The sequence below is a fragment of the Lates calcarifer genome, linkage group LG12 (assembly GCF_001640805.2).
Source record: "Lates calcarifer isolate ASB-BC8 linkage group LG12, TLL_Latcal_v3, whole genome shotgun sequence".
Classification (NCBI taxonomy): Eukaryota; Metazoa; Chordata; class Actinopteri; family Centropomidae; genus Lates; species Lates calcarifer.
Genome location: NC_066844.1, coordinates 26,219,554 through 26,232,339, shown reverse-complemented (window position 1 = coordinate 26,232,339; position 12,786 = coordinate 26,219,554). Strand labels below are relative to the sequence as shown.

At 41.1% G+C, this 12,786-nt stretch overlaps 1 protein-coding gene and 1 long non-coding RNA gene across 2 annotated transcripts in view; one reads left to right on the top strand and one right to left on the bottom strand.

Moving 5' to 3' along the window:
* The window catches only part of kif5ab (kinesin family member 5A, b), a 55,395-nt gene extending 43,603 nt beyond the window's left edge, over positions 1 to 11,792 (top strand). The window contains exons 24-29 of the mRNA XM_018678930.2: positions 170 to 386; positions 1,733 to 1,988; positions 2,869 to 2,933; positions 5,235 to 5,262; positions 5,772 to 5,884; positions 7,823 to 11,792. Coding sequence (XP_018534446.1) covers positions 170 to 386; positions 1,733 to 1,988; positions 2,869 to 2,933; positions 5,235 to 5,262; positions 5,772 to 5,871 — 666 coding nt within the window. The 3' untranslated portion in view covers positions 5,872 to 5,884; positions 7,823 to 11,792. The remainder of the gene's footprint in view (positions 1 to 169; positions 387 to 1,732; positions 1,989 to 2,868; positions 2,934 to 5,234; positions 5,263 to 5,771; positions 5,885 to 7,822) is intronic.
* LOC108884836 (uncharacterized) overlaps positions 1 to 12,786 on the bottom strand; it is a 24,099-nt gene extending 11,313 nt beyond the window's left edge. The window contains exons 1-2 of the long non-coding RNA XR_007814255.1: positions 12,610 to 12,786; positions 10,584 to 10,672 (exon numbers count right to left, since the gene is read on the bottom strand). This is a non-coding gene — a long non-coding RNA (uncharacterized LOC108884836). The remainder of the gene's footprint in view (positions 1 to 10,583; positions 10,673 to 12,609) is intronic.

The following is a 12,786-nucleotide window of genomic DNA, read 5'->3' as shown; positions in this document are numbered from 1 at the left end:
TACATTATGAATATAGATAAATCACATTCACATTCAAGACAAAAAGAGCAAAACATGTTACCAAGGACACAAGTGCTTCGTTTAGAAAATGATTCTCCTTGACAGAAAAAATAGACATATTGCATCTCAGTAATATCTTGTCCCTCCCTGGGCATGTGCTGTGTTACAGCTGGTACGTGACAATGCAGACCTTCGCTGTGAGCTTCCGAAACTGGAGAAACGTCTTCGGTCTACAGCTGAGCGAGTTAAGGCGCTGGAGGGTGCGCTGAAGGAGGCGAAGGAGGGAGCCATGAAGGACCGCCGCCGCTACCAGCAGGAGGTGGAGCGGATCAAAGATGTGATGAGGGCCCGCAATCCCTTCCGCCGGCCCCATGCAGCACAGATAGGTAACACATACACCTCAGTCACAGATTTAACTCTTTCAAAATGGCTGAACAGACATGGCTTCAGTAGAAGATAAAATGACCATCCTCTAAGCTGTAGGTATCCATCCATCCCAGTCTGATCTGTGGTATCAATACAGTCACACACACACACACACACACACACATCTAAGACCTTCCATTTAATTTTACAGTGTCATAAAACAGTTCCTCTCATTCTCTTAAGCACTTTTCAAACAATAAGAACAATCATCACAGCAGTTGCTCAGGATTCTCAAAAAGCTCTGACTCATGCATCAAAATTAAGTAAATTCATTAACCATTGCATCTCAATTTCCCCTCATTTCCTAAATGAAGGCAGTATGTGTGAAAGGAATTATGGCGCTATGATCGAGTCCACTAGAAATTCTTTTACTTTATTTCAATTTGACTTCACAATCTCCCAGTAGTGCGGTCTTAATTTCCTCTGCAGTGATTTCCACCAAAGCACATACCACACAAGCCCTAGTTGTAAATCATCTCCACCAGTCCTCATGTTAGGCTCCACATGTAAACACTTGTGTGTATCTGACCATAACATTTCATCTACTTCTCATCTGATATTTGGCCTTGCAATACACTGTGAGAAAAAATCTTTTGCCTTGAAGCAACCATCCCTTTCATGTCTCTGTTGTGATTCCTCACGGGCGACATCCATTGTTGGATTTTCCTCCCCTCACTGCTCGGAGACTTCCCTCCTCTCGCCCTCGCCAGATCACCATATTCTCATACACCTGCATGAGCGAGCCGCTGTCCCTCTCGGACAGAGTTTGCTGTACCAATCTTGTTCCATATTCAGGACCTGAAACTCAGGTTCACCACCAGTGGAACAAACTGAACTCATGCGTTAGTTTGGCATACAATGGGAGAATATTTATGATCATACCAACATCTATGTTTGCAAAGGTATGACAGCTGGCTGGAATATTTAGCATGTAAGGATTTACACAATAAACACACTCCTCTGAGAAAAACACAGCTCGTTAGAAAAGCAGTGTAATCCCTTCATCACTGGTTCATCTGAAGAGAATTGCTCTTATGCATTTGAATTCTGTGTGAAATGAATAAGACGTGTATGCTACTGTGAGAAAATGAGCTATTGATTTGAGAGTACTTTTAGAACAATTATAAGATTTTCATTTGAGGATTAAACCAAAGCAGCTGTGATATTGTGCTGTGTATTAATATATTCTCAGTATTCCAGTCACATTATTCTGTGCCACAGTAGACTGTGAAGCACTGACCCTTTAGATAAATGATGCTTTTGTCTTCTCTGGATCAATAGATCAATCCTCTGTTATCTCTCACAGCCAAGCCTGTGCGTCCGGGCCACTACCCAGCCTGCTCTCCCACAAACCCCTTCTTCATCCGAGGCTACAGCGATCACCCCATTGCCTTCTGCAACACTGTTTTCCACAACAGCAACAACCAACAAGCGGCTGCTTCCGCTGCTCCGGCATCACCAGAGAGTGAGCCGCGGTTACCAGAGGACGACTCCAACCAGAACAGCCCTGTCAAACACCTCGACTCCCAAAACGACGACAACGACAACACTCAGAACAACATGTAAGTCAGCGGTTACAAAAGTAGGCTTCTTACAAACTCAGTGTGGATATTAAACATAAATCCAAAAAAAGCAAAAGAGAACTCAGGGGAGAACAGACAAGAGGCTGAACAAACCTACCACACCACACAGGAGCAGACACAAGACTCTGACAAACTCAACAGTGAAGACACAGGACTGTTTATTCAACTAACTGCAAATGAAACACAGGTGGGACTGAGAAAAGGAGGGAAACAGACAAAGTCAGGAAGTAAAACACAACAGACACACCAGGGAAGTAACTACAAAATAAAACAGGAAGTAGCAAAAACACAAGCCAAATAATCATTTCTAACTAAAACCAAGAAATCCAGAGTCATGACAACCAGACCTTTGTACATAATGGCTTCAACTACTTTTAACTCAAGGTCCACTTACTGACCTTTTCCCCAGGCTTTCAACCAGATCTCACCTGCCTGACTCTGGACATAGTGTCTTGATGAATGTTCATGGCTTAAGGTCTTTTTACCAGTTTTTCCTGAAGCTTTGAACCACACTCACCTTCTTAACTGCTGAAATAGTAGTTTTACAAAATTATTTTGACTCAAGGTCCTTGAAATAGCTTTTTATAAGGTCCACTGGTTTTTAACTATAAATTAGTTTATTCCATTACTGCTGTGTTCTGCATTATAATACCCATAAAACATCCAAGTGTCTTAAAGTTAAGTTATGACTGTGCTACAGTCTGCTTTGACAGTGATTTATTATTCTGTGGCTGAGTGAGTGCTGTGGTTCTCTCCTGTTTCCAGTTTTAATGACAATTTTGTTTAATTCTGAGATTAAGGTCAAGATTTCTAAGCAGCAGCTACACTGACACCAGCATCTGTTTTCTGCTGTTTGCAGGCTTCCAGCTGAACCGGCGAGCCAAGCAGACAACAACACTGCAGAGATGCTGGATTCAGAAAACGGTGAGCTCCACTCAGATAAAAGCCTGTTCCAATAACCAGAAATATTACGATCACAATCAGCGGGGGTAAATTCACTTATTTTTATGACCGTTTTTTAGTGATTGCCGTTACACCATCACACCAGCCATTATGTTTGAATGTTGTTTTATATGCTCTCGCCGTTATCGTAACAGCAGGGCATATTTTTTTGGTTTAGTTTTTGTTTTTTTACCTCGTGTTTTCATCCTCTTGTAGTCGGCAGATTTAACTGTGACTCTGAACCAGGAGGAGGGTTTCAGCGCAGGTCAACAGTCTTTGGATAGCGTGTCCATATGCGACTGTCATGTATTAAAAATCACCAAGGAAACGCTCAGTTCATTACTGGATATTGGTGCTGCTTGAGGCTTTTGTTCATCTTAATACAGTAGGTGTGTGTGAGTGTGTGTGTCTGTCTGCGCCCATCAGCAACAGACTCCAGAGGAGATAGATTAGGTTTGCAGCGTCATTACTCAGCCAGACAGATAGCCGACCAGACAGGCTGACTGCCCACCTCAGCCTCTGACCCAGTGATGACAGTTGTAGGGTTGTGTAACAACAGCACACCCCTTTGATTCTCCAGGAATATCAATAAAAGTCAGAAGCAGGGTTAGAGCCAATATGTCGATCTGCTGCGACAGTACCTGCCATTTTATTAAATATCAGATATCACTGATGTTGTCCAGTGATCCCTTGAAGAATTCAATCTGGCTGGATTTAGTTTTTGTTTCCTTGTGATGCTGTTTCTGCCAACAAAGAGAACACTTTGGGGTAGAACGCTGATATCTGTCTCTGTTTGGCACGAGGAAATACTCACACTCGATACTGGCAGTCGTTCAGATGCTATGAGTCATCTCAGGATTTTTGAGGCCAGCGTTAGCTTTTATCTATTCAGTTTCGTTTGTAATATTTTATTTATTACTTTCTCTCAAACGGATACATTGCATCTTGGAATGAAAGTGTGTATATACTGTATTCTGAGGTTAAAATGCTCTGTGCCGTGAATTTCAATAAGAGCTTACAGGAAAGTGTTAAAGCCAAACACCTCTGCAGTCCTGTACCTCATATTCCTTACTTTTTTTTTTTTGGTAATTTTGTGACTTCTTGAGATTTTTATTAACTGTCACTATATTTTTTTATACTTAAGAGATTAAACTCAGCAGCCTTATAATCCAGTCAAGCATGAGGTCCCTTGATAGTAGCCAACTCATCAACTTGCACACAAATTAAGTAAACTTGCCCCCATGAATAACAGTGAATAAAAATACACAGACTTCTCATTTGCTGGAGATTAGGTAACAGCTGAAACTTCCCGATACGTCTGGGTGTTGATGTGCCGTGTCACACAGCAAGCCGAGTGAATATTTGGTGAAATGAATCCCCTGTCAGGGTAGTTCAGGCACAGGCCTCTAAGGACTGTAGAAACACAGAAGCTGTGAGGAGTAGGACGACTTTTGACACAGCACAAAACAATTGGAAAATTTATTCAGCTCATTAAGCTCAACAGAATATAACTATGGCCACAAATAGAGCCATCCTGGAGACCCCATTCTCCATGTACGCGCTGTTCTGCTGGTCTGAATGTAGTGATAGTTGTTAGGAGGCTTGTGCTCTGCAAGGAAGCTCTCTCACTTTATTATTTCCATTATTAGGTGTAATAGCTGTAGTGGTGGTTTAAGTGAAAGTGCCCTCATCAGAGAAATGACAGCACTTGTCACTTGTTCAAACAGTGTAAAATGACACGTTTACATGTTCCCGACAAGCAACTTCTTGCAGCTGAACAAATAATGTCGGCTGTAGAATAATGACAGCACTGATCATTTGTTCAGCCGGCGTGAAATGAGTTATGTTTATGTCCAGTAGAAAAATGTTCTTACTCCGCTGTGAAAGCTCCTCAGGAGGAGGAGGGTTACGAAAAGCACAAATACTCCAACCAACCGTCAACACTGGTCTCCTTTAACTATGACGACGAAATGAAAAAGCGCTGCCGCCGTGTCCTTGCTGTGGTGATGGGAGAACAGATCTGTAAAATGCTCATGTGTTTTGTTTTTAAATGCACTGACAAACACCCTCCTCAGTCATTTATATATGAGAACCTGAGGGCACATTATGCAGCGGCTTGTTCCTAAGTCATCTATCTTCAGTGGCTTTGGGCTGTTTCAGTTAAACCCATGTGTGTCTGTGATGGACCCACTTCTTCCCTTAATTTACACACCACCAACCCCCCCACCCCCCCACCTCACTGTGCACCTGCCTGCCTCCTCATGCACCTCTCTCTGTCCACAGGAAACACCACAGATATCAATGACAACAGGTAAGAGTGCTGCACCTTATGTGATTACTGTGAAACACCTGCTGCTGTTTGTCGCTGTCTTAGCTCAGGCTTTCATGTCAGTGTCAGGCCCAAAGATCTAAACTGTACCTTGTGTAGGATTCTCACTTTAGACCGTCTGTGTTGGACTAGCAGTGTTTGGAAGCTTCTGAAATATTTCATTTACGGTACAGATAATGAGTTGTAAATTAATGTCAAAGCTAGAAGTGATTAACTTAATACCTCCACACCTGTACGGTTGATTATTGTCAGTTATTAATAGGCTGAAATATGGCACTGCCACATTCACTCTGCATGCACTGATCCCCCTTGTGTTTTAAGACCAATTACTCTAACATCACTGACTTGCTTCCCTCACTGCTGTGTCTCTCTGCTCCATCGCTGCCCCCTTGTTGCTGTCACTGCTACTGCTGCTGCTGCTGCTGCTGCTGATGGTGATGGATGGTGGTGATGATGCTGCGGGCCGCCTGTGATTCTGGTGTTTTGGGTAGCATGTGTCTGAATGTGAATTCTGTGTCCAGAACCGACGTCTGCGACAATCAGGACCCAGCCAAACTCTACAGCGTGCAGCCCGAGGCCTCGGCCAGCTAATACTCCTGAGCAGGTGAGAGGGCAGAGATTTATCCACTACACAACACAGCTGCATGAATCACAGGTCAAGAATGAGTCAATAAACCAAATGTCACAGTCAACCAATTAACAATAAAAGCCATACTGAATCTATCCACAACTGTTCTGAAATACCACCTGAAAAATCTATTCTAAAACTATTCTACTCTCTGGGAAACCGATAAAACTAATGAATTCTTGCAGATTGAAACTTTTTTCAAGTGAAATTATATCAGATATTCTCAGCACTGTTCATGTACATGTTTTGTATCCAAAAATCCAGCTTCTGACGCCAAGTTAAGATGTCAACAGCCACATACAAATTCAAGCCAAAGTTAATTTAAATTCATGTGAATAGAAATCCTGAGAACCACTGGCCCATTTCACAAAAGTGATTTACAGTCACTGCTCACATTCTGAAGACAACACCATCAAATCCCACACGACTGTGGTTTGCAAAATTGCAGAAAAAGCTGTGAGACCTACAGGGCTCTTGAATGCTAATGCATTGTAATGTGTGTTAAACTTAAAAGTAGAGGAAATTAATGTCACAAACTGCAGCTTGCAGGTTGAAACAGGCATTAGATAAAATGCTTTGGCCTTGATAGTGCGACTTCAGGTTTGCTTTGGTCTGTACCAGACTCAGTGTTCACACAACCTTGACAAATCCTACATTGCTTGAAAGCTCCAAGTCTCCTGATTCTATCTACTACCCACATCACTACAACAGTTGTTGACACTGTTACAGGTCTTATGTCCCTTCTTATGCCTATAAAATAGGTGAGGCAAAAACTTACATTTCTACCATGTTTGTGCCTCTGTAACTTTGGCTCAGTATCTCTTATCTTCATCAGACTTCTTGGTTGTAGAATTTACAGAGTTACCCTCAGAGGAGACCAGGTTTATGACTGTAATCAGAAGGAGTGATGAACAGTAACCTTTTTGTTTTGGGTGCATTATTTTCAGGCCTATAGAGAAACCTGGGGGTGACAGGTACCATGTTGAAGTGGATGTACAGGGTTGGGTGGTTAGGAGCAGACCCTGTCTTATAAAACATCACTCTGACTTTCACGGCTATTGGGGCTCAGCTCTGTGGCGCTCTGGGAGTTAGCAGCTGTAAGCCTGCCAGCTGCCAGGGTAAAAGAACAGATTGTTTTTTTGCTTTTTTTCTGGGGCCTCTCACACCAAAAATACCAACTCTCACTGTGAGACTTTACACAAAAATGCCCAACAAACAGCATCTGTCTCAGATCAGCACTCCTTTTTTAGGGAGGGGGGATTACGCTATAAATCCCAGCCGAGGGTTAAAGATTATACAATATTATAAATATTGCTTCTGGAAAGACCCATATGAAAAAGGGGAATTAAATGATCTCTCCTGGGTTTTACTTCAGCCCCCTACTTCTGCTCCTCTCACAAGGTTTCATTTGGTTCTCTTACATGTTAATATGTACTAACAGGGAGAACGAGGGAAGTGACAACTTTTGCAGACTTCATTTGCAGAATTAATTTAATTCAAAATGCATCATTTAGAACTAGTATATAACTCACAACCTGTGCTGCAGACTGAGGACCTAACTGTAAGTTTTATATGATGAAATATAAAAGTTTAATCTAACCTTTAAAAGCCTATAAGATGCTATAAAGTTTTCTGCTGAGTAAATATAAGTTTTGCTCAGTACTGTTGAATTTTACATCCTGTGAAGTCTAAATTTGGCCCCGGAGTGCTGCATGCAGCTCCCAGACACAACTAACTCTCAGTGTAGACACCAGAAATAAAACGACTAGAGATGTTTTTCTTGTGGCGATGTTAGCATGACTCACCGGCTGCTGTCTCTTCTTTTCTGCCATCTTTTGCTCTCCCTGTTTCTGTCAAATGTACCTGATGCAGCGTCGCTCTTACTCTCTGTTCTCTCTCTCTCTCTCTCTCCAGGCAGACGTTTTTTCTGAGGCCTCCTCTGTAAATCTGCATGCGACCGATCTCAGTCCTCCCCGACTCCCCTCCCTCTCCCATCCTCACCTGCTGTAAACAGACCTCTTATCTCTTATGTCTCCTCTCTTTCCCCTTGTTTGCTCCTCTGCCACCCAATCTCCTTCCTGTTCTTGATGTGTTGGGTGTGTGTGGGTATCAGTTTGGCAAGCACTGCATCTCAAATGCCTGACCTGGCAGCTTACATACATATTGCCCATATTGCTGCTGCACCCCCTCCACCATGACTTGGAATACAAAGGGACCACAAATAGAAAGGTGGAGAAGAGCAGGTGCAGTGCTGTAGGTAACCACTAGGGTGTGGTGTTTCTCACAGTGGACATAAAACTAGTGCATTAAACAGAAAACTGAATTTAGTCTTTATCTTCATAATTATCATAAACATGCGTATGAATCAGAAAACTCAAAGCTAAACTGTGTTAAACAACATGAATACAGTGTGAACATCAAGTTCACTTTACTAATATTTATACTTTTGACTGTGCATGTTGATTTTCGACGTTGGTCTTCAGCTTTTCTTGCAAAATACATCAAAGAAGAAGAAAGCTAGTAAGGCAACATGATCATGAAATGTCTCAGTCTGAACCACAGCACAGAGGAGTCTGTGTGAATTAGTGTAAATGGGATAAACACCCTTAAAAATGTTCTGTATGCTTGTTATCGTCAACAAATTCAATGAAAAGATTAAAAACCAACAATAAACGAGTCTGTCTCCGACTCTGTGGCTCTCAGCTCTGAGCCTGTTTGTTCCTACTGAGGACGTTAATATTTAAAAATATATATTTTTAAAAAAGGATGGAGACTGTAGTTTTTAGCAGGCGTTACTCATACTGGAGTAAATGTTGCATTTGTGAAGGTCTATTTTCAGCCATGGATTAATTCATGTTTGGAGCTTAAGTGACAATATCAGGCTGATTACAATCTGATTTTTTTTTTTTTTTTTTAGATACAGTTGTCATAGGAACAGTAGTCTATAGGTAGACCAACACACACAGAATGTAAAACACACACTAAACTAAAATACACACCTGTGGTAGTTGAAACTTGGCCGAGCCTTAATTTAGATTTCTTGCATTTGGCCATTTCTGCTCAAATTAAAGAGAAAAGTTCTGTTTATATTCACAGTACAGTGTGTAACGCCTCCAGACTCTTCAAGACACAGCTGTTTTGTATTTTGGTACTCTTACAGGATATATTTCAGATTCCCCATCCCATCTCGCCACCTCTCGCAAGTTTTAGATCACAGTTCTGGTAAAGACGTTTTGGATCGATGCTCCAGCTTGTTCTGATACTGGCACTATCTCACCAAGCACAGGAAGAACCACTGTGCTAATGAGGAAGTTGGTTAGAGCAGTGCTTAAAATAAAATACACACATATTCGGTGGTTAACTTCGGCTGCAGCAGCATGTCTGACTTTTGTTATCACTTGCTTTAACCTGTATGAAAAGCAGCTTCATGTGTGCCACATGTAAAGACAAAAACTGAGTCCTGATTGTTTTTAAGAGAATAACAGTGTGGCAGTAAAGAGACTTCTAAGCTGTAAATGATCCATAAATGTCATGTCATCCAAGAGCATGGCAGAGTAAAAAAAAACTGTGTAGCAACTATTTTTATACTGCTAGTTCTAGTTTGAAAGAAATCTATATTATTTATCATTTGCTCTATTTTGAATGTTATTTATTTGCCATTTACTCTGAATTCACAGCAGTTGTTAAATGTGAAGCATTTGTTTTAACGTGTAAATGTATTATTGTGAAATGTATTTCCTATACTGCTGAATGCTGAAGGTTTCAGGTTCCCAGTGTGTCGTCACTGAATGATAATGGGTGCACATGTGCAGCCGCCGTTCCAAAATGAATTTGTCTAAGAGATGACTAATCCTACGGCTCTTTACGAACCGTCTCAGCCTGAAACCAAAGCTCTGATTGTAGTGAGTCATTTAAAGAGGAACCTGCTCGGTAATAGCCTGCGTGAGCTCCGCTGGAGTCGTGAACCGAGGGTTACTGTAGGTTATCAAGAGCTGATACAGCCTTGTCTTATCCCTCTGACACACACACGCACACACACTCAGATGTAGCGCTTCATCAGCCAATGAGGTGTCTGACCTTTGACCCCAGAGTACAGATACTGTACATGACATATCCTGTATTACTCAGTTATCTGAGCAGACAGGTTGATTGATCGACTGTCTGCCGACACACTGATGCTCCGTCGTTCACGCCGCCCGTCAAACTCTCTCTGTTGACCTCCTGATCAGCCAGTCAGGATGAGAGGGTCAAGGGTGACAGTGGAGGGACTGTGCACATGTGTGTGTTTGTACATGTGTGTGTGTATTTTGGGAAAGAACAGGAGCTGTCTCTACATAGTAAAGTCTCTTCCTTTGTCTTTCAGCGATTCTTTTAAGAAAAACTGAGCAGGAACGCTCTCGATCACAGCCTGCAAACTACTCATTAAATATTTACTGGATACCTGGTGGCTACAGAGAAGGAGCACATACGGGGGTTACAAATTTGTGTTGAGGGACCTAGAAATAAATTATACTGTGAGTAATTACTTGGAACAAACTGTACATGTATTACATAACTACAGTAAGTAATACAGGTGCAGCCTAAATGTCAATATCACACCTATGTAATTAAAACACTGTGGAACTCATAAACTTTCATATAAAATATCATATGTAAACACTGATTATACACATACCTGAAACAGAGTCAGATCCAAAAATGTGACGATTGTCCATCAGGTTTTCTGTTGAGATCCAGATTATTTTCAACTGGTTTCCTCCATTTCTGCAGAAAAAGACAAGTCCTTTCATTGACACAGGGTCCAGTTTTTTCCAAAGTCATGACCTCTGAGATCAGAGATTTCCACATGGAAAAAGAAGGATGGTCTTCTCCTTCCTATTTCACCATTATGGCTTCTCTTGCTAACATCAGAGGAGACTGGATCACATCTTCCCCTAACATCAGATTTATTGTCAGTGGCCCCAAAACCACATTCCAGTTCCCCAGTAATCTATCATGAATTTAAACTGATATACAAGTCCTTTCTTTTTAAATACTTATTATGATATGTTATATTATATATAATATGTAACATTGATAAATGAAATAGAAACTTTATCATTAAAAAACACCTTCTGATAAACTTGCTTTTTTCTAACGCCCTCTTAAATACAAACTTGTTCTCCCCTCGTACAGTCGCAGGGACTGTAGCTACCCAAGTGTTGTATCGAGACCCTGTGTAATTATCACATTAACCAAAATCTAAAGCATTACCAACCTTAAACTGAGGCTTGTTATAAACGCATGGAGCACTTTATTATGTTATTTTCTTGATGCTTTCCTTCACCTCCTTTACTCTGAGTAACGCTGCAGCTGTCTGACTCTCTCCATAGGGTAAAAAAGGTCATTGAATTTAAAAGACTGCATTATCACTGAAGTTGAGTGTGTTTTCATAACCTATAGAAACCATGAGTTGAATGTGAATGGCCTTTTTTTATCCATCTGCTGTTAATCAGTGAAAACCACAGAGAAAACAACTACTCTCCTGACATGCACTATGGTTGTATACTGAGCTGTTGGATGACTGAGTGTTGAATTTATTTTCAGTCTTATCGTTCTGTTTGTCTTACAGTAACTGTGACCAATCTGAAAATATTCTGGAAAGGTGAATACTGTGTGATACTGTAGCCTAAATATGCAGAAATAGAGCTGTGACATGAATGATAGAGTGGTTTAAAAAAAGACAGAGGCAAAACTGTTGGTGTTTGTTTGTATAAATGTGCGTTGGTTGTTTTATAGTGTGTGATCTAGTGCATGCAGTACTCTCCTGTAGCTGCTGAGAAACAGTACTGTTATCTCATAAAAATGCTCCTTTCAATAAAGATGAACTGTGTACATATCATTATTACACTGTCCTGTCATCACTTTGCTGCTTTAAATCCTTTTTAACGGGCACGTAAAAAACAGATTTATCCTTTCTCAACAGTAAAACACTTTCAGATGGAGGAGTAATCGTCAGTAAATCCAAATTTGTGTTCTAGCAGGTAGTGGAGTAAAAGCAGCTGTAAAAACAGCTGTAACAGTGTGAGCAGTCTCAGTGTTGTCTCAGAAACAAATCAACAGCAAAACTACTTCACTTCCCGTTGTCACCTTGACTCTTGATGAAGTCTTTAGAAACAGAAGTACGACGGGTTCTCTGAGGATGTTCTCTTTGGTGTCCCTCCATAGAGAGAGGATTTAAAAACACATCAGCCAACAGAGACACTGTGACATTCAACCCAAAACAAATCAATAAGTGGAGCAGTCCAGGACCCAGAGGGGTCAGTGCTCTCAGGCCTGACATAAGTTACCAAAGAGGAAGATGTGTTTACTTTATACTTTGCTTTTTACTGTGGCTTTAATTTAGAAAGCTTTATACAGTTTAGTGCAAATTACACAATAATGCATTTTCACTGTGAGCAGTGACGGATCATGCATTTCACACCTGGTGTCTTACCTGAATAAACCCTCCTCTTAACACTGTCATTATGATGTCACCGTCGCAGTATAACAGAGCTTTGTAAGCAATACTATAAAAACCCAATTAACACATTTCAATCAGCCTTCAAACACTGCAGCCACAGCTGAGCCACACACACCATCTCCAGCAGAAGCAGCAATATTAACTCACACAATGACAAAAACATAAACAACAAAATAAAGGTAAAATGCATTTTACTCACCAAAACTGCTGAATATTTGTAGACAAATAAAAAAACGTTTCAGCCCTTGTTGACAGATAAACTTCTACAACACAGTCGCTGAACTCTTCCTCCTCCTTCAGCCTCTGTGGGTTACAAAAAACAGCCTTTAAATCTATGCTAACAGGTTTTTAGCTTGAGCTAGTAGCTTTCCATGCA